Source organism: Spea bombifrons, chromosome 4, assembly GCF_027358695.1.
Source record: "Spea bombifrons isolate aSpeBom1 chromosome 4, aSpeBom1.2.pri, whole genome shotgun sequence".
NCBI classification, from domain to species: domain Eukaryota; kingdom Metazoa; phylum Chordata; class Amphibia; order Anura; family Pelobatidae; genus Spea; species Spea bombifrons.
In genome coordinates this window covers 47,261,798-47,283,872 of record NC_071090.1, presented here as the reverse complement: position 1 = coordinate 47,283,872, position 22,075 = coordinate 47,261,798, and the positions used below count along the sequence as shown (strand labels likewise).

General features: G+C 36.3%; 1 protein-coding gene across 2 annotated transcripts in view; it reads right to left on the bottom strand.

The window, feature by feature from the left end:
* Positions 1-243: 243 nt before the first annotated feature.
* TPH2 (tryptophan hydroxylase 2) overlaps positions 244-22,075 on the bottom strand; it is a 61,627-nt gene continuing 39,795 nt past the window's right edge. For both annotated transcript variants that reach the window (XM_053464968.1, XM_053464970.1), the window contains exons 9-11: positions 6,736-6,831; positions 1,378-1,511; positions 244-1,282 (exon numbers count right to left, since the gene is read on the bottom strand). In XM_053464968.1, the coding sequence (XP_053320943.1) occupies positions 1,108-1,282; positions 1,378-1,511; positions 6,736-6,831 (405 nt within the window). In that variant the 3' untranslated portion in view covers positions 244-1,107. The remainder of the gene's footprint in view (positions 1,283-1,377; positions 1,512-6,735; positions 6,832-22,075) is intronic.

Below are 22,075 nucleotides of genomic sequence, written 5' to 3'. Positions count from 1 at the left end.
ACAAAGTACTTTAATATACATTCATTATCAGTGTGACTGCATGGAGCACTGCAGTGTCCCTTTACCTTCACCATACTCAGTGTACTCATGGCATCATACAGAAGCTGTATTAGTTTTAAACAATGAGAAGTAGGTTATTTGCAGTAAGACAAAAATATTATTTCACAGAACAAACATACCTTTTTGTAGGAAACCCATACGTCAACCTTTTCAGTGGATAGTTGATGGTTTAAGATGACATTTAACTGAAACTTTTTTAATAAAACCCATTGTTGAATTAAAAATTAAGCAGGCAAGAAACACAATGCCATTCCAAATTGACATGACCTTGTACAAAACACTGAAAAAGAGCCTACTTAAAATTAAAAAGGTTTAACATGTTGCACTTGTATGAAGTCAGGTAGCACCCACACTGGCAAGCCAACATACCAGTAGTATAGTCTGCAAAGCTTTCCAAAGAAGTCAGAAACAAAGAAATAGAAATGCAAAAAGGAACAGTATTCCCAATTACACGTGGAGTGCATGGATTATCTATCTCAGTATAGCAAAGTTAATGATTAAGGATAAGTAGATCTACCGTAACACAGATATATTTATGTAAGCTCTTGACAAAGCATATATGTGCGAAACATGTTAAGCATCATCTGTCTCTTTATGTTAGCCTGTCTAGCTGGCTACCTCTATATATTACTTGCTGGATTTATTCTTTTTTGCTTTTATGGGACCCAAATAAGTTATTTTTTATTCACATTCTATGTTTGAATTTCAACTCATTGGGATCGCCGGTGTTCACTTTACTATTTATATCCGAATAACTTCTGGCTTCAAGGTGTTCAAGTTAGGGGTATAAAAGTCATTGTTCATGCCTGGGAAGTCTCTAATCTCTCTCTCCCATCTCTCTCTCCCTATATATAATATATGTTCAGTTGTATTAAATTAATATTATTTAGTTTGTGGCAAAACACAGATGTGTGGGGAAAAAAACCATAAATGGTATATTCAAACAGCCAGAATAACAACAGTTAATGTTATCAATAATGTGTAAATTATAAGGTTAAAAAATGTTTTTTTGCAAACACATGAAGACCAGTTATTTTCTTTCCAAAATCATATACCCAAATACTTATTCATTTTAGCTAAAGCGTCACACACTGTGTTTAAATCGCTCCGGAGGTCTTGTACAACATTTTCAATACTCCTAGTATTTTGAAGTATTTCCACGCTTTCTGTGTATGGGTTGAAGTGTACAGAGAATGGACGGTTGATTGATTTGGCAAACTCCCTAGAAAAAAAATAAAGGGGGGGGGGAATACCATTAAACAAAATCAGATCAGTATATTAGGTGTTCTGTATAGTTTATACAATAACTAAAAGTACCTCATTTTTTCCTTGGCTTCATCAAAGCTTTCCGACACAAAGTAAGAATCCTGAAAGGTAGTGATAAGACATTCTTGCATGCAAGTTGTCTTTGGATCAAACGTTTTCACGGTAGCTTTGTCAGACAAGGCGTGCTGGAAAAAAGGCAATACACTTGTATAGAAAATACATGTATTAACAATGAGCTCAAAAGAAGTACAAATCTGGAAGTTAGATGTTTTGGAAGTTTGATAAGGTTTTAAAAGATGTAAGATTATATTTAGATATGTCATCTCAAACATTTAACTTTTAACAAAAAAAAGCAATGACTTTTCTTAGTCTTTATTATATATATATATATATATATATATATTTGTATTATTATTTTTTCTTCACTCTATTCCACAGTATTCCCAGCAGTTCTAACAATTTAAGCTTTCTATATCATTCTGCATTCTAATATTGTTAGAAACATTGGTCTTCATTTAATGAGCCATCTTAAATCAGACATTTCAAAAACAAAAAAGATCATATTAACCAGCATATATCCAAGTGCAATCTCCCAAATTTATGTACACATTTAACCCTTTCCTTACCAAGGTTTTTAGAACTCTACATTTTTTGCCATTTTTACCATATATTGGTTTAATCAAGATTCACCTTTTCCATGTTTGATGTACTCACACACATGGAGTATACACCCTATTCTTCAGGGGGAAAAATACGGCGAAACCATAGAAATATGAAAAATAAATTGTGAGTACTAGTAAAAAACCTATACTAAGATTAAAAAAATCTCTTCTGCACTTTTTCTTAGAATTTCATCTACACAGTAGGTGTCACTGATGAACAATGACCCAATTTATGTTCATCAACATCCCTTGATTACATCTCACATAGATATTTTTTATCTTCTAGAGGGCCACATCTATGTTGCGAATGTTGCTTTTTTATTGTTCAAAACTAATATGGTGGTGGGTAAACGTATGCGAAGATGAAGAAGCACAACACGAAGAAGCACCAAATCCCCGTTCCTCCCAAACCAAGTTGCTCAGAGTGGTTGTCTGTATGATGACTTTTGGTGTATTGATGGACTCCCAATTCCATCACATAAGATTCTATCTTATACTATCTGCCTCACACTGATGTAATCTTTATCCAGTACACATCAATAACGATTCTATTTTATTTATATCCATAAAAAGGCCACCAAAATCGGTCCTGCTCAAGTCAATACCCACAGTGTGCGTCAGCCAGCCTGAATCCAGTCTGTACTCACAGTGTGCTCCAGCCTTGTGTGGTTTTATTTGGCTAAACTTGTTTTAAATGGTTTGTGGACTGACTTTGTTTTACTGTTTAAGTAATTAAGTACTGATAGAATGACATATAAAAGTTGATTAAAAAAAAACTTTGTCCACTGATTTCTCATTATTGCCAAATTAACCCTGTATTAATATGCATTATAAAGCTAAAAGGCCATATGAAAAATGAGTGTGGCCCACGCATTCATACATTTCTGATGAAGTGGCCCACTGCAGAAAAAACTTGGACACCCCTGCCATAGAGTAATGAAGGAGTTGAACAGTGAAAATCTAAATTTTAGTGAACAGCGTTTTGTAAAATCACCTCTTGATTAACGCAAACCTCTAGGCAGCTAATTTATATCAATAAGTATGAATTAATATAAACTAGCCATAAAAATATGTATAGCTATCTTTGATACAAATTGAAACTTATACGAGACAACCTTTGAATATATATTTAAATAACTACATACTATCATATTTAAGTTAATGTGTATATAAAACTGTAATTTCTATTATTTTAGAATAAGTAAAAAAAAAAAGGTGGTTATTAAGGCACGAACATTAAATATCTTATTTTATTATCGTAATCCACAATGCAAGTAGTGGTTTATAGCACTGAAAAATGGAGATTGGAACGCCATTGTTGACAAGTAGTTTGGTTCCACTTTAATAATTTATATAGTTCTAGGTTAGCCTGTGAAAAACTCAATAGGTGCTAGTGTTGCTAAGATTGAATTTTAAATCTATTTTCACTATGAAAATTATTAAAGGGTCACTCCAGTCATCTCCAGTCATCATATCCACTTTAAATATAAATGTACCCCCCTTGCAAATGCATAGAGGGATTCTTCAGAATCATGTGGATTTTTCTTTCTCTTAACCCTCGAGCTCCTCAGAATCCATTAGATGTGTTTGGCTCATTTTGTCATTGCACCTGCATGGCATATTTACTGCCAACAGCCTCTAGAGCAGATTCCTATGAGAGTTCCAAAGATGTTTAATGAGACCCCCCATTGTGGATGCACAGAAAGAGCTCTCCCTGATTTCAATGGTAGCAATTTCCTGTTACCGCCTGGCATGAGGAAAGGACCATGGAGGGAGGTGTTGTGCCGCAGGTCTGCAGCTGCATTTTCTCCTTAAGGTAAATGCTTTATTAATATGTTTTAACAGATGTAAAATGCATATTAAAATATGCACATAATGTATTTTTAGGTTATTCTTTGTTGGTAGGGCTGCTTGGGATGCTAACTGTCCCCTTAAAATATAGTCTCAATATATTTCTAGGAGGTTTGCAAGAAAAGTAACAAGCATAACATTTTTGCACAGCATGATATTTTGTAACAATCTTCAATGAAAAATACATTTGTCTGGGCTTCATGCCAGAAGTTTGGCAATCTTTATTGGTGAACCCCCTCCAATTAAGATTGCACTATACATATAGCACATACATACATGCATATATACTCAAATACTTGACTACATGATGTATGTGTCATAGATTGCTGTTATAGTATTAGGGAACTTTGGCCCTCTGAAGAAAAAAAACCCATGTGTCTTTTATAGCATTAGTACTTAACTAATATTGTAGTCGGGGACCTGCAGAAGAAAAATTGGAAAAGAGGCTTGAGCAGTTTTTACTTTTAAGTGTAAAAAAAATATTAAGATGTACAGCCCTACATATTTTGCAGATAGTTAAATACACAAAACCATACACAGGACCATTATAGTTAAATTAGCATATTGTTCAAAAAGACTTAAGCATTAAGTAATATGCATTTTTTGGAGAAAAATCACATACCTATGTGGGGTATGTCTTTAATTGGGGAATGTTGCTGAACACTAATTGGGTCATAGTTCATCACAAAAATGTCATATTGTTTATTAGCACACTACTGTTACATATGCATACACATATAGGGCAAGCTGAAGTGTGGTATATATTTTGTAGACATTAAAATCTTACAGAGCACCTGTAACAAAATTTTTGTCACTAAAAAGTGATATGTGCCTTAGTGTTCCCTGGATAATGGGTGATGTTGCCTTGTAAAACGGTGATTATTCTTTATGAACTATAGATCTTTAAAATTACTGGGCACTTGGAAGATACTGTCTACTTTGTGATGATAAATTCCTAGGAAATGAAATTTATATTTGTGCTCCTTCTGCTCACACTGTTGCCCTGCAATTTCTCCTTGTTGTATTAAAAATGGTTCTTTATATCACTTTGTCATATGGATCGTCTCCCCATAATTCGGTGTATTCACCTTAGCAAACATACAATGGTTTATTAGGATACATATAACATAATGGTTTATTAAGAACACATATTAAAAATTAATTGAATGTGGATTGATGGCATGCAGCATTTAGGGGGAAAATCAGATTCTCTTATATTGCATTATGGAGGCTCTAATAGAATGCCTACTAAATGTTTTAAATGCTCTGAACTAAACTGTAATAAGATGTACAGCTGTATAGTTATGATAATTTAATGATATTTCCAGCAGTAAACGATCTAACTGTTGATTAAGGGCAAGTTATTTATTATTTAAAGACCCGTTACTGCGGGTGTTATGTATTTGGTAACAAAACTGCACATTCGGTTAAGTTATACGCATTTTAATTAAGGCAACGTCTGTTGTTTCCATCAGAAGTTATTTAACGTGTAAGTTGCACATTTTGTATTGAGGCTGTGAAGCTTCACAAGGCTAAAAAGTGTCTTCATCTAATATATATTCAAACTTTTCCTAAAGGTAATTTAACGCTGAAAGCAGTTGACACCAGTCTCACTCATTAACTTAATGTTTTGGTAGTGAAGAACATGAGGCAGAACTCTGGGGATTTTTCATACAGGTTTTATAAAGTTATCTTCAGGAATTATTTTTGCCGACACACTTCATATGTTTGTAAGTTCTAAAAATAAATGCTAATGGAAAAATCCAGTACTCTAAAGGCCAGAGGGAACGTGATCACAGTTGGAAAGGAGATTTAACCGACCCTCTTGGGTCTATGACAATCTGGGCAGAGGGCTGCCCGTTACCCCTTTCCTGCAGTCCATGTTCTGGGATGGGTTAAATAATGTGTATCTGACCAGGGATGCCCCTCTGTAACTTAAATGGGCTAAAAAGTTCATGGTAACTTAAATACCTGGAGGTTTTATTCACAGTCCAAGATACCACCTTAAACTCAATTAAATAAAACATGAACAAAAAAATAAATCATCCAGGCAGCCCAGTGGGATAGGAGGTGAGATACAGCAAGTGATGACAATTGTATTGTCCACACCCTTGGTAACTAAAGGATACAGACTGTAAAAATAATTGACTAATAATTACAATATGAGGAACGTCTAGGGTTATTAACTAATTGCGCTTAAATCCTCATCTTTATATTCAGCCTGCTGACATCTGAAGCTTTGCATCCAATGTCTGGACATCTTTGTTATCAGTGCCTTACCAGTCCCTTTATATTGCAATATATTAGCACTGTCTTCACACTAATGTTTGTTGCATGGTGATTGGCATGGAATATATTATGAAGCACCAATGTATCATACAATGTTTATTGTGTAGTGTACATGTACACGAGGAAATGGCAAACAAGTGACAAAATATTGGGGATCTTCTAACCCACATGGTGAATCTTACTTCATGGATGGTTTTAGCTGGTACTATTTGCTGATATTGTATGCCTGATAGTATACCTCTATATCCATAATACCAATTTTCCTAAATTTGGTGTGCAGAACATTAATTTATTTTATCACTATTCATACTTTATGGCTGGAAGGGTCATTAGTCATTCTGACTAGTTCTGAGCATTCATCACTACTACATATATTTGTCTTTGTGCTCATACAACTCATGTTTTCATCAAATTTACTTACATTCTAAACAGAGTAATAATCACTGATGTCATGTTGTGTCATCTCCATACTAAAATGTTTCAACAAATCTACATGGGAATCAAATGTATATCAGATGTAATGCATTTCTACTCTTCTTGATACCTGATAGGATATTTAATACATTCTATAATTTAGTTAAAAATAGCATAGTGACTCCAATCTTACCTTCAGCTCTCCAATAGAAGACAGTAGTCCTGCTCCATAGGCTCGCAGCTGTCCATCTTGCTTGCAAAGACCAAATTCTATTGTAAAGAAGTAGCACTATAAAATAAAAAAAAGATTCATTGTAATTAAATATTACATATCACAAAGTGGTAGAACTTCTATTTTAAGTCCATATAACTTTTTATCACTGCAGTTCCAGCTAAAAGCTAAAATAGTAGGTTGTGAATTTTGAGTGGTTTTTACACAGACAACCCAAATTTTTAGATTTACTAAGCTGAAATTCCCATTACACGTGAAATATGAAATATTGAAACTAGAAGCTGTTGACTTAACCATCAGGTTAGCTAAACCTAAATCAAAATATACTCATTCTTATTCATTGAAGCTTTACTAATGTACCATTTTAAATTCACAGATGTTTATAAAAATGAAAATAAGGAATGGGACCATACTAGGTTAGTAAGTTCTGGATGAACGTAAGCAGTGTTTACAGTAGAAAAGCTAATATGCACAGGTACATTAGTAAATCAGTTTTATTTCTGTTTCTGGAGATCATGTTGTTCTAGACAATTTAATGGGTTTATTAATAATGCCAAACTAATAATTGTAATAGTATAAGCTTTCTATCTCAGCTCAGAGACAGCGTTTAAGTGTCTATTTCTCTTAAGTAAAGCTAGGTGAAAATATGTGTCAAAATGGAAAAAAAAATATTAGCAGTGGCAGGCTAGACTGAAGGCAATTGCCCCCTGGCCCGGTCTAAATTCTTCAAACAGTAACGCAATGTTATGTGACCCTGCGGAAATAGCTCGGCTGCTCGCAGAGTGTGTGACCAGATATATTAAAGAAAGGTTCCAGAGAAGGTAATGGCGTGTGGTAAACTAGAATAATAAGGTGTTACATAGGTAGTATGTTTTGGTGTTAGTATGCGTTAGAGTGCATGTGTGTTAATGTGAGTGTGTATGTAAAGGTGTATGTTATTGTGGACTGAGTGTGTATGTGTAAGTGTGTGTAAGTGTGTCTGCTAGTACATGTCCTCCAGACCCATGAGTAGGACAGCAAAATAAATAGGGAAGAAATCAACAATATTTACAAGTATTTTACTGCTGATACACAGGCTAATGATATTTTATGCTCTGTGTGTAAAAAGAAGGTGAGAAGGGAAAAAGACTGATTACAGTTAGATCTTCAGCTATGACAATCAAGACTAAATGGTGGAAAATGGTTTGAAAAGAAGGTGGTGCCTTGGATGTCGTAAATCGAGTTTCTGTGAGAACACCCTATGTCTTTTGGTGGTAGTTCCCTTGTTTTGTAGCCCCTGGAAGCAGTCTTAATCTATGCAGATAACAGCTCTAGCATCATCACTGCACTGAGGCTTGGTGACATGGCATATGTGCTGCGTTTTACCAATGTCCTTAACTTTGTGGTGATCCATATCCTGGGACAACCTAAAGCCAGTGGTGTATTCTGAAGTAAGCCAAGGCCTAGGGCGGCAGTTCCAGGGTCCAGCAGCCCCCCTGTAAAAACTCTGGTTCCAGATTTCCCCATTGGGAGATCAGGCTCCCTGTTATGCCAATGCTGCATGGGCCAGTTAGAGAGATCAAAGATCTACCTTGTAACCTACCCACATAGACTCCACAGTGAACTTACTTATGACACCAAAAGCAAGTCTGTGTAGGACGATATGGCTTTTCTGCCCCATGCAATTGACAACTCTGTTAAAATCATTGTACATGCTACCTAGAACCATATCTTAAAGTGAAAGGGCGGTTGCAAATGGAGGAAGGCAGCATGCCATAAGGAGTAGTGAGTAGCAGATACAGATATGAGAGGCAGACTCATATTCTGATGATGTGAGAGGAATGCACTGCACTACCAGCTAATGTTCAGGCCACGGGAAAGTGTTACCAGAGTGGCAATTACCCATAGTTACCCAGACCTCCACTTCCAGACTATGGTGGCTGTTGAGAGCCCAAGAGACAGCTTCCAAGGGCCACTGAGGTAAGCCTGGGCCAAGGGCAGCAGCCCCATTTGCCTCTCATTAAGACAGCCCTGCTGATCATTTTAATCTATACTTCTGTGGGACACACAACAAGGGCAGGAGAGGCTATTCCAAACTGTTCCACTTATTATTCCAGCTATTCATTTTTTAGCCCACCCACTACTATGCAGTATATGTCTACTGGGTGTGCTCTGATTCCGTGTTTTGTTGTATACTGGTCATTTAAGCAGCACCCCAAAATGTGTATTTATACGCTTGTTATACAGTAAAAAATTTTCATTTTCAGCCCAAAGCAGATCAAGAAAGAAACGTTCTAGTTTAATCTAACCTGCAAAAGTACCTATTATTTTTTAACGGCTTTTAATATTTCCTAATGTGTAATTTCAATTGTATGACTGTAGAATTATAAAGATGATTCATTAGTAATGCTCTACCTGCTGTCAGTTAATCAGCTATGGCAGAGGTTTGATTGTAGTTGTGACTGAAGGCAGAAGCGCATAATATTGTTAATTAATGGAATGTCTGTACATGTCCGTTCAGATCGAAGCTGATTTATAAAACCTTACTGTAGACATAAGGCATAATTATCAATATTATATTGACATTTCCTAAAGCAGAAACTGTAAGGTTGCTGAAAAGGAAGCTCAAGTCAGACATGAACATTAAAGAAACTTAAAAACAGTTATTTAGAGTGAACAAATATATGTATTTATAGACAAAATGTTCTCTGGCCAAAATTCTGTTATTATTCGTCTACTGCAATTGTCAAGACGTGACCTAAATTTTTATTCTAAGATGTCAACAAGTTTCAGCATACTGTACAGTTTCTCCATGTCAGTGTACAGGTGGGATGCATTGATGAGGGGTAATATATAACTATTTAGGATATTACTGTGTTTAGCACTTTGGGCTTTGAGAATCATTGCATTCTGTTTTGAAAGTCTTACTTTGTAAAGAGTCTACACTCTTGGGGACAAGGAAAAGAACACTGGCCTGAGAACAGTCAGATTTGCAGAAAAAAATTCCGCGATTAGCCTACTTAACAAAGATTGCTGGATTTACAGCTTTTCATCAAGTCCATTATTTCACGTTAGCATTTGTGGCTCACAACTCAAAAATGCCCTAGCAATACATAATAATGGAGATTAAAGTAATTTAAGTTATATAAATGTGATGAATAATTATTTATTTTCCATAATTACAAGCACTTTGACAGGTCTAATTGACACATTCCAAAGAGAGAGAGAGAGAGAGAAAGAGAAAGAGAGAGAGAGAGATTTCTGGTATACTTATTGATTGTTACGTTCTGCCCAGGCTGCGGAGCTGCATATCTGTCCTGCTGTAGTTTCTCTGCTTTGCTTTGATCCATTCCTGGATTTCCTTTTGCTTTGTTCTATTTTCCATTCCTTGCTTCTGCTCCGGCTCTTTGCTTCAGCTCTGCTTCCTTTATTAGGTGTGCCCCACCTGTGTGTTCTGTTTGTCTCAGTCTGCAGTCTTCAGTCTAAGGTATGTCTCAGTGCTGTGTGTTTGGTTTACATGTGGTGTTTGTTTTGTATCTTTGTCAGCAGGGATTAGCGTTAGGACCCACCGTCATTGGAGTACTTTGGCGTAGTGGTGGGCTAAGCATACTATGGCCATATCATGTGACGAAATCTCCAATAGTTATCTTGTAGTCCTAGGCTAGTTTCTGTATTCATGTTTGTGTGTCTTTTATGTACCTTTGCCCTTCTTCCTTGAATCATCTGAGGATTCCGGTTCCTCTCTCCTCTCCCCATGTCCCAGTTAAGATTTCCTATCCTTGCTTAAAGGAAGAAGCGTCCGAGGGTTCCGGCTCCTCACTCCTTCCCCTGTGTTCCTTGCCTTCTTCCCTGTCCTTTGTTGTGCCCTGTACCATGTTTGTCTTGTCAGGTTATGTTTATTCCTTGTCTTGTGCCTGTTTATACTTTACGCTATTCATGTCATGTTTCTAGCCACTTCTCATGTATATCCTATATCATGTTTCTTGCCTGGTCTCCCTTTCCTCTGCTGTGTTAAGTGTCTGCTACATTAACCCTTTGCTTAGCTTTCATTCTCCCAGCCTGCAGCATCCTGCTCGTGATCTATGTGCTATGCTTCATGCCTGCTCCAGGGTGCCTGCAGGATTCGCTTTGTTCTGGTCTACATCTGCTGCCATATCAGGGCGCTGGTGTTTGGCTGCACTTCCTAGGTGCTCAACGCCTGGGTGAGTGTGGTCACCCTGCACCAGGCCCTGCCCCAGACTCCACTGCTGCATCGTGACTCCTGCAAACTACATCGGGTGCGCTGGGTCCTTCCAGTCACCAGCTTGGACCCAGTCCGTGACATTGATGTTGTTTTTTCTGTTTTTGTATATGAAAATAAAAAGTATTTAAAAAAATAAAGACTTTTAGTTGCAAGAAAGGGAAAGGAGAAAGGTTGTTTGCATGGTGTGCACTGAGCCAACCTTGTTGTGGAAGTACTCAGAAAAAGCCAGAATAATGCAAAAAAGCAAAACACCTTTTAAAGCAATCTACGAAGGCAATGCAAGCTTGGTGTAAATGGGCTGGTTGGGGAGATCTCCCCTGTAACCAGCCCATTCAGCATCTGTACCACGTTTTTTGGTAGAGGGACTGCTGCCCTCCTGGGCCTACCGCTCTAGGCATGGGCTTAGTTGACCTATGTCTAACTATGTCACTGCTTACAGCAGGTAGGAACATGAGCGGACTAGAAGGGCCAAATGTCTTTTACCAGCCACCAAATTCTAGATACAATATCAATGCAGGAATATAACTACAGTATGTATCACATCATAATGCAGCTTCATGAAAGGAAATAGACTTCCACAAAAAATACCATCTTCAAAATATGTAGCTATGTTTGATTCTGAATAAATTGTCTAGGTCTGTTCCTATTCAAGAATACGCAACTTCTGGTGTTCCAGCTGTTATGGAGGATATGGCCTGCATCATCCTCATGCTCCCACGTTCCACAGCAGCTGGAATGCTAGAGGCTATCTACCACTGTGTTTATGTCATATTAGTTTCGGACATCAGATCAACACTGTTAGAAATCTGCTCATGGGAATCTGTAAATACCAGATCCTTATGCTAGCTACGATTAAAACTATCTTTAAACATCAAACTTTTTTCTTTTGACTGAATCTACGCTAAAAAGTGTGCAGTGCATTTTGTGCAAAATATCTTGTGACATGTAATAATAATGGTTTGTCATTTGGCAAACCACTGCTATAATTATCTCTTAATGAGGTCAAAGTCCTAAACCCTGTAGGACACTTATATGTAACATTTTTTTCCATTTCCCCACAAATGCTACACTGTTCATTTAAGGAGTTTTTAACCAATTGGCAGCTAATACAAATTTAGTTAAGTAGTCTAGCAGAGGAAAGCTGGGAAGGGCAGCAGGGAGGGGATCATGCCCTGGGCTGCTTTGATTTACATATTTTTGACAACCGTCTAAAGCTTTTTAGAGCGGTTTCTTTGAAATTCTACATATAGTCACCGAGGCATTTAAAACCAATAAGTCTTTCTGTAACATTCAGAGATGAGTTAGTGAGAGGGTAAGGGACAGAATATGTATGTATGCATGAATAAATGTAAGTGAGCATGAATGTGTGTGTGAGCATGAATGTCTATTTGAAATAGTGACCATAAATGTGTATTAGGATCTACACTCTTAAAATTGAGTTCTTGCGTAATGTACGTGTTCAATAATATTTGCAGCAATAAAGAGAAAACACGTGTATGTGTAAGTGTGCAGTACTGTGTACTGAGTATGTGAGTTACCCAGCTGGGGGGCTAAAGAGCAAAGGGAACACTAGGCTTTACCTGCCCCCAGGCCAGAAGTTGCAAGACCTCCTCTTAGATACGTTAAAGAAAAGACTGCTCTATATAAATAAGATGACAAAAATCTGCTGTGCATTTTAAGAAGCTGAAGCCATATTATTAATGAAAAACCCTATGGTCTTACATTTTTTTGTGTTGTCTTTTTTTTGCTGCATCTATTATTGAACACGTACATTACACAACAACTCCATTTTAAGTGTGTAGATCCTAATAAATGGAAGTTTCCAAAGCACAGAGTGTATTCACAGTGACACTGCAAAACTGATTACCAAACTTGAAAGCACACGTACTGAAAAAAACATTCTTTCATCTACTCTGCTTGTTGAAAACACTTTGTTCAATGTGTTTAAACAGTTTCAATTAAAATACAATGATGATCCAGTATTAAACTGTACTGTGTATAAATGTATAATTCCCCTCTGCATTAAAATGTATGGCAATCTTATGCATAAAATAACCCTTGGAAAAAGAATTGTATGAATCAACTTATTTATTTTGTATTCTGTAGGAAGCTGAATAAATCACCCAATACTGCCACCTTCAGTGCATTTATAGTGTGGCATTATTAATGTGTAATAAAGCAAAATGAGTACTGTATGGTACATCCATTCACCTCCATACCAGAATTTTGCTCCATACATTCCAAAGTTCAGTCCTCAGACACACAAAATGATAATCTCTAAGTTTAATAAACACTGATAATTACTCATTATTTTATATGTTTCATTTGCAATCCCATACTATTGCATATTATTTCAAGAAATATCTCTGGATCTGTAAACAAATACAAAAGTATTAACCTACATAATAAAACGCCAGCAGATTTCATAGCACTGTAACCTATTCATTTGAAGTTATTTTTACATGTTATCTGCATTGCATAGGTATACAGATATGTGACAATGTTAATTTATCTTCCTGTGAGTGTACCAAAGAAGCCAAAACCAATCTCAGAAACCCTGATTTATAGCAACAAAGATAACATACAAAACACAGAAAACTAATAAATTAATATGCACATTTTGGTTTTGAACTCCTTAAATGTACTGGTGATTGTTAAAAATTGTTTACTTAGACATCCCTAACACAAAGTATAATTTATTGTCATTTCTTTAAGTGGAAAAGCGTCATGCAATATTAACAGATCTAAAAAGGTTTTTGAGATGCTGAGCTAGTCTCCTCATTCAGCTTGTTGTAATAAGACAGGAGATGGATATAGTATTACTGTTTTACACATTTTAAAATTTAAAATGCTCACATATAATCCTCTTTTATAATGCTTTTTATGGTTGGCTGCGTAAAAAAAGGTATAAAAGCCCTAAAAGTCAAAATTTTATCCAAAACTGTTTCAGAGCTAGATGGTCTATTCACATTTCTTGTCTTAATTGCTCCTCTTCTGATACGCTTCTTAACCACTGCTCATTTGCAATGCATTCGGAATCGTTACTGCTAAGCTTGGCAGTATATCACATGCAAAAGGAGTAAAATCCACAACTGATGTGCAGCGCTAAAAGGCATTTGAAGCAATGATATTTTTTTATTACACTTTAAGGTAGGGTTAGGACATCTCTACCCATTACCTTCATGGATAATAGGAAATTACGTTCAGCAATCAGAAGACTCTAATAATAATAATAATAAACAAAAAAAAACTTGTACACTTGTGACTTAGTATTGATCAAACAAATAAAATTGCACCAATAAGCAATATTATATCTATTGTATAAGCAATACAGAAGGGATGGACTACAATGTAAGAAATGAAAAAAGATCAGCCAGCCGGTTAAATTCAGGGTTATTGCCATTATACACATGCAAAATTATCAGAGACAGCAGTTGAGGGCCAAGCAAAGCAAAGCTGAAGGGGACATACCAAGCATTTTGGACAACACTATGCTTTCAACTTTGTGGGTTGGGGAAAATCCTTTTCTATTCCAGCATGACTGTGCCCCAGGGCACAAAGCAAAGTCCATAAAGTCATGGTTGGATGAGTTTGGTGTGGAAGAACTTCACTGGCCTCACAGAACCTTGACCTCAATCCCATTGAACACCTTTGGGATGAACTGGAACGGAGATTGCGACACAGGCCTTCTGGTTCAACGTCAGTGCCTGATCTCACAAATGCTCTACTGGATGAATGGGCACAAATTCCCACAGAAACACTCAAAAAAGCTGTTATAGCTTATAACCACATACAATTCCTTATTGTACATAGACATTAATATGTGGTTGGTCCCCCCTTCCCAGCTATAAAATGTGTACGTGTGTAATATATATATATATATATATATATATATATATATATACATACACATACATATATACATACATACACATTTTCAGGCTCATCGTTTGTTTTTAACAGACAGTGTTTGCCACTGTAGTGGACAATATTTTCACGTGATGGAAAAACAAGCAAGAAAACTGAACTGGAAACAATCAAAACGTTGAACAAGCACATTTAATATGGAGACTAGCCAGCCTCAAAGGATGAAAGTCAATAAGCTTTCCTGAACACTTGAGCATGAAAAGAATAAATTACACCATGTAACACAGTTTAATGAGAAATGAACTTATAGAGAGGCATGGAAGAAAATATACACTTTGGCGTGGATAGAATATAATGAAACCGGCTCGTGTAGCATACTTGAAATAAGTGGTTACCGCAGAGACAGACAAAAAAAAGAAAACATTTGAAATTTGATAGGAAAATATAGTCCACAGAAATACTCATTATCATCAATTTTAAATTAAAGGTCATGTAAATCTACACACTATAGCAACAACCATACCTCTCTAAGAAAACATGGCTAAATTGCTCTGTGCTTTGCACTTAAAGGTCACCCATATTTATTAAAGACAGACAAGTGCAAACGTTTTATAAAAGGAACACTTGGCTGTGAGATCACAGTGCAGGCATAGAGGATGTTTAGATATTTTAAATTCAATTTCTCTTGCTCAGAATGGGGGAGAAAATTGACTTAGTTCCCAAAATACCTGCCATCTTTTAGTAACCTCATTCAGAGCTAAGGAAGTGTTCTAATGAGCAAGAAAAACTTAGCGTCACATAACCTTGACAGATCATAAACTTGAAATTTTATAATTTAGTCAAATTTATAAATTAGACAGATTTTAATAGTGTCCCTTTAGCTGTGGCTGCTAATTATAAGTCAACGGATGTTGGTGAACTAAAATGACAGTGGACATCACCACGTACTTGTTGATAAACTACAAATGTGGTGATTATTGTTAATTGATTTACATAGTGCCATCATATTCTGCAGTATTTCACAGTGGCTATACAGGACATAATAAGTGTACAGAACATAATAGGTGGTGTCATTGGGATTTACAGAAACACATGGTTAAATGGGCTTACAATCTAGTATGAGGTGGGGGTATATTACACAAAAGGTGAACATGCAAATGTTTGAGGTGGAAAATAATATTACCACACATATGTATCAACTGAGTGAATTAAAAGAATGAAAGATAAGCCTGACAGCAGCGTTCAGGATGGACTGGAAAGTGGTAAGACTGGTATAAGAGAAACTAGTTAAAACTAGATGGGAGATAACAAATACATAAATAAGAAATTTAGTTCCATCTTGTATTCTGAAAGGTTGTATGGGAGCAATCTTTTAAAGATGTAGGTGGTAGTTTGGGGAAATAGAATGAGAGGCCAGAGTCAATAGTGACACCAGGGCAGCGAGCATGTAGAGTAGGGTGATGGTTGCACCATAGACACAGAGGGTGACTGTCAAATTAAAACTGTCAATATCATAGCATTGGAGGAAGGGGAGATAAGAATTTCATTTTTAAAGATATTGAGTTGTTGGAATTGTACAGACGTTCAGGTGAGAGGTAAGACAATTAGTAAAACAACCAGAGACGGAAGGGAAGAGGCCAGGGGAAAAGGCAGATCTGAGGGTCACCACCATACAGGTGGTAATGTAAGCCAGAGGAAGTAATTAGTTTGCCATGGAAGGCAGTGTAAAGTGATAAAAGAAGGAATCCTAAAACTGAGCTTTGGAGGACAGCTATAGGGGAGGCAGAGGGCATGAGTTTCTTAGAAAAGGATGCACTGAAAGAGCCATAAGAGTGGTAGGATGGAAAAAAAGAACACTGTCATGGAGACCAAGATTGAGAAAGGTTTGAAGAAGAGGGTGATCAGTAGTGTCAGAAGAGGCAGAAAGAATTGCACCCCTTGAACTTAGCAGTGAGTAAACCAGCCACTTTAGTCTGGGTGATCTCAATAGAGCATCAAGAGCAAGTGTAAAGTTGAAATAAAGTGAAGTTAGGTAGCTGGGTATATAAAAGCTGTTCTAAGAGCTTGAAGGGAAAGACAGAAGGGGCAGTAGTTTGACAGAATGGTAGGGTCCAGGGAAGGAAATACAGAAGAAGATGGTTTGGCAGGGATAAGAGGATTACATATTCACAACATTTATTAATTATTATATACATGACAACTATCTGCAATAGCCCAAAAGCCTCACAATTTCAGACTTATGAACACGATGTTTCCTTCTGGCAAATAAAACAAAACCCAATGGTTTCAAAGCTATATGGAGATTGGATGCTTTCCATCTACTGTTTCCAGTTAGTTATAAACATATCTTCGATAAACACAAGGCTTCAATAGTATATTTTGGCCAAAGCACATAAAGTTACCTGTTTTTAACTGTGTAAGCCTAGAAGCCGTCAACCTCTCAAAACTAACAAAATGTTTTGTTCTTTTAAAAAAACAAACATACTTAGATAGAAGAAGAGAAGTCCCTTCCACTCTTAATTTACATAGTTACATAGTTACATAGGCTGAAAAAAGACATGCGTCCATCAAGTTCAGTCTTTCCTATATCTGTTAATTTGTTGCTGTTGATCCAAAAGAAGGCAAAAAACCCCGGTTTCGCTCTTTCCAATTTTGCACTTACCAGGGAAAAAAATTCCTTCTTGACCCCAAAACGGCACTCAGATTCCTCCTTGGATCAATAAGCTGTTTCCCCATAATTCAAGATTATATCCCCGAATATTATATATATATTATTTTTCCAGGTATCCATCCAGTTGCAGTTTAAACGTCTGTACAGACTCTGATAAAACTACCTCTGCAGGCAGAGTCCTTACTGTAAAAAACCCTTTCCTCTGCTTTAGTCTAAATCTCCTTTCTTCCAGTATAAACACGTGACCACGTGTCCTGTGCAGTCCTGTTTATGAACAGATTTCCACACAATGGTTTGTATTTATATAACGTTATCATATCCCCTCTGAGGCGACGTTTTTCTAAACTAAACAGATTTAAATTAGTTAACCTTTCTTCATAACTATAGTGCTCCATTCCTTTTATTAATTTTGTAATTTATGCTCTCTTCTAAGGATTGAATAAATTAGTCTTAAAAAGTCAACTCCTTATCTTACCACAGATACTTGGTTTGGAACCCCAACAATTTCGTCTTAGTGTAGTATTAATGTATTTAATTTATAACCCAGACATCATGGAACACCCTGAAAATGGCAGGTAAGCTTATATACTTTGGCCAATGTATATTTATAAAGCCTTAGGTTTATTGAAAAGTTTATGTATTTCAAGGTTTGTATTTGAGCTCCAGTTATTTCTTCTTTGTCAACGTTTCATGCCATTGCTTCCTCCCAGTAAATTGATAGTGAAAGCACACATAATGGTCTTGATTCAATAACCCATCTTAATGTTAACAGGAATTAACAGGGGTGAAAATGCATGTTTAGCAATTCAGTGACCTGTCTGAAATGAAGTTTTCATTTGTAGAATCTAGACTATGACCACTAAAGATGCTGTAACACAGACAAAAATAATGCGTAGAAGACCTAATACAGGTCTAGACTAATACAATTAATTGTTAAGTTGTAAAACAAACACACACGGCAAAAACATCTAAAGACACTTTAACGCAGACAAATTAACCCTGTCATTGCCAGGAATGTAATATATGTCAGCATTGCAATGCAGTACAGATTAGTGTAATGTATGTAGTGCATGCATAGCATGGGTTCATTAATATTACAAATTAAATTGGTACCAGCTTTTGCTAGTGTTACTAGTTAAACATTTTGACTGTGTTAGAATGTTTTTTTTCCATATTTCCCCCTTTCTTACTATTGATTTCTGTGACATTTGCAAGCAATTTACTATTAAAGTATCATAAAAGATCCAAAGTATCATAAAAACTATTGTAAAACTTGATACAATGTAACAGTGTTAAGATGGTTTTCCCAATGAAGATTGACAGAATTCTGAAAATGTAAAAAGCCCTGAAAAATGAATCTTTATACAGTAATCGTAAAAGCCTTCTTCTACATCAATCATTTCAATTCTGGCAATCATTACCCCATCTTTTTTAAATCACTTCAGTCTACAAATGACCAGCCTAAATACACTGCATTAAAATTTGATGTACAACATGGATTAGTGCATTACCATCAAATATTAATTTGGAAGACTGTATACTAATTCTGTGTTAGTAACTATTTTTCATACAAAATGTGTAGTGGAAACGTGGAAGAGAAAACAATCCAGCAGTGAGATACTGGATTCATTAGTTAGTGGTAGAAGCAAAGAAGCTTGATCAGTCCTTGACTGGCATATACTGTAATGTACTGCAGAGGGAATACTGCATTAAATGAAACCATTCCCCATGGATTCTAAAGAGTACTTTTTAAACACCCCTTACCGTTCATCAAAACTAATTAATTGCCTTAAAAAAATGAGAGCAGAGATTTGGACATTTAAAACAGACTGATTTGACGGAACAGATGGTCTAACAAAGTAATATCATAAAGTAGAATAAGTCAGAAATCTCCCAAGATTGGCATGTATTAAAATATGCATTCCAATTACCACTAACTAGGTGTCTGTGATAGTATTAATGTATTCATATGTCATTTGAATGTTTAGCTAAAGGCCAATAAAGGTTCTGCAAATTAACAATTCCGTTCACGCAATGCTGTATCAAGTACATGTATCCAAGGCTGAAAGAAAGCCTGCAAAATGTATGACCAAGTTGTGTGTTCTAATCTGGTTAGCTCATTTACATTTTTTGAGACAATTAATACATACATTGAGACTCGTTTCTTGTTCAGTAGCTTGTTTTGTATCTAATTGCACACTGATGAATTCCTACATGAGTCATTTAGTTATTTTTTCAAACTATTTTTCTAAGGTTTTCCAGTATGTTAAGTTGTAAGCAAAGATCTTCTAACCAGTAAATGTTCTTTAAATGTACAAATGTAATTAAGCTATACCTATTTGGTTGTTTATACATACAAGGTAGACTGTGATTTTATTTTTTTCATCCTTCCCCATAGATACATTTGGCCTGGCTATTTCTGGCAACTCTGACTAGGCAGCAACCATTTTATCAGACTATATTTAGAAATACATCCTATTAAGAAGTCGTAGCAGTCTGCAATATGATTGGGGACCAATATATTCAAATAACCAAATATCAAAATGTGTACGAACATAAACTTTTAAGATCTCCCGCCTCCTCTTCGGGTAAATCATTCAAGTCACAGTCTTTTCTGAAACCAGTACAGCAATATTATCTTCCTATTAACAGTAGGTAAAAAATGTAATTTAGCATTTCATTTTCCCCAGAACTACCCAATCCTTGTTAACTACTTACTTATATTTAGACTTGGGCGCTGGCCAACTGTTCGTCTTCATCTTTGTATTCGTCTTTGTGAGGAAAAAAATCTTCGTATTCCACGAATATTCGCCCATTCTTGTGTTCGGTTCGGGCGAATATTCGTGTACATTCTTCATGTTCGTTTTTTTATTCCTTTTTTGACGTTTTTTAGAAGGAGTTAATACGGGGTTAACGCGGTACGCACTACGCAGCAGCTTTGGCCCCAGGATTTTAAAGGTCCGTATGAGCAAGTCTATTGGTCGCCGGCAGGAGCCTCCTCTGTCATCAACCAATGAAGTGCACCTACTCTAGCATCAACCAATTGATTGATGCAAGAGGAGGCCCCTGCTGGCGACCAATAGAGTCGCTTGAACGGACCTTTAATTCCTCACCCGAACCTACGGATTTCTGCTCCCGTTAACCCCTGCAATGCTGCGTAGATAAGGTAGGCTAGATGGGGAAGGGACCAGGGAGATTAGCAAATGACGACGAACACAAACACGAAGATTCTTTGTGTTGTGTGTCTTCATCTTCGTGTACGTTTTGCCGCCGCCATGTTCATTTCTTCGGTATTTGGGCTGAACAACGAAAACGCACCCTTCGTGTTCATTTTCATGTTTGCCCGAATAAGAATGCACATGTCTTCTTATAGTTACATGATTTAGTCCTAAGTATGACAACACATGGAGGGTTAACCTGTTATAATACTATAATTTAAAATGATAATAATAAAAAAACCTGATCTCATTTTTATCAGTGCAGAGCCAATATTGTTTCAACCAAATAATATTTTGAATATAATAAATTGTTTCAGATTTAAGTTAGCACCAATGAAATGACGAAATATTTAATTTAAATATTAGCTGTGAGAACAAGGGTACTTACACTTACAGCATTATGAATTTATATTACACAAAGATGAAATGAGAGTTCACGTTTGAATGGGAATCTGGTCAAGTTGAGACAAGTATTACAATCCCAAGACAGAATGTAGGCAATGTAATGGCAAAGTGCAGTGAAGCCCAAATAATTCATTGCAGTGGTTTATAAGATAGCACAAAAATCATTCCAATGATCAGAACAATGATGTCTAAACAGAAGCTAAGGAACGGAAGCCAATGATAATATTGGATAATTCAATAAGTAACATTTCATAATAGGAGACATGGTGCACCACAAATAAAGAGAGGTAGTGTTGTTTGTGGGTCAACTTTATATTTAATGAATGTGTTAAAAACAAAAGGCTTAAGGGTTTAATATCAATCTCACAGAAAAAAAAAAAGGAAGTGATGGACCTGGATGAATACAACTGATAACTTTCTAAAATAAATCATCCTTCAAAAAGAACTCTAAAGTAGATGATTTTCAATAGAATATCCATAAGTCATTCTTTGCAATAAACCAGGGTGGGGTTTTCTCTAGGGTATTAACTTAGCTTAGATCAAGGTTATCAAACCAGTGGTACTAAATCTGAACCAGTGGACCAGTTCAGATTTAGTACCATCTTGAATGGCAATAGAGCCCTGGACTCCCCACAAGGTCATGTCTACTTCCATGAGCGGAGGAACTGGGGATGATGGGGGGGTAGATTTCCCCTAGGAAATCATGTGGGGGGACGGATAATGGAGAAATTCCCCCCTGGATAAATTATGCATATATATCGTTTTACAGAGGCAGCAGGCAGTGGAGCAATTGAACTTGCATTGCTCTGCTCCACTGCCACTGTGCTGTGCACCAAGCTGTCTCACCACAGGGATTCTGCTCCTGTTGCATGGTAACGCAAGCAGCAAAAAAAATTTTTGCAATATTTCCTTATTTTT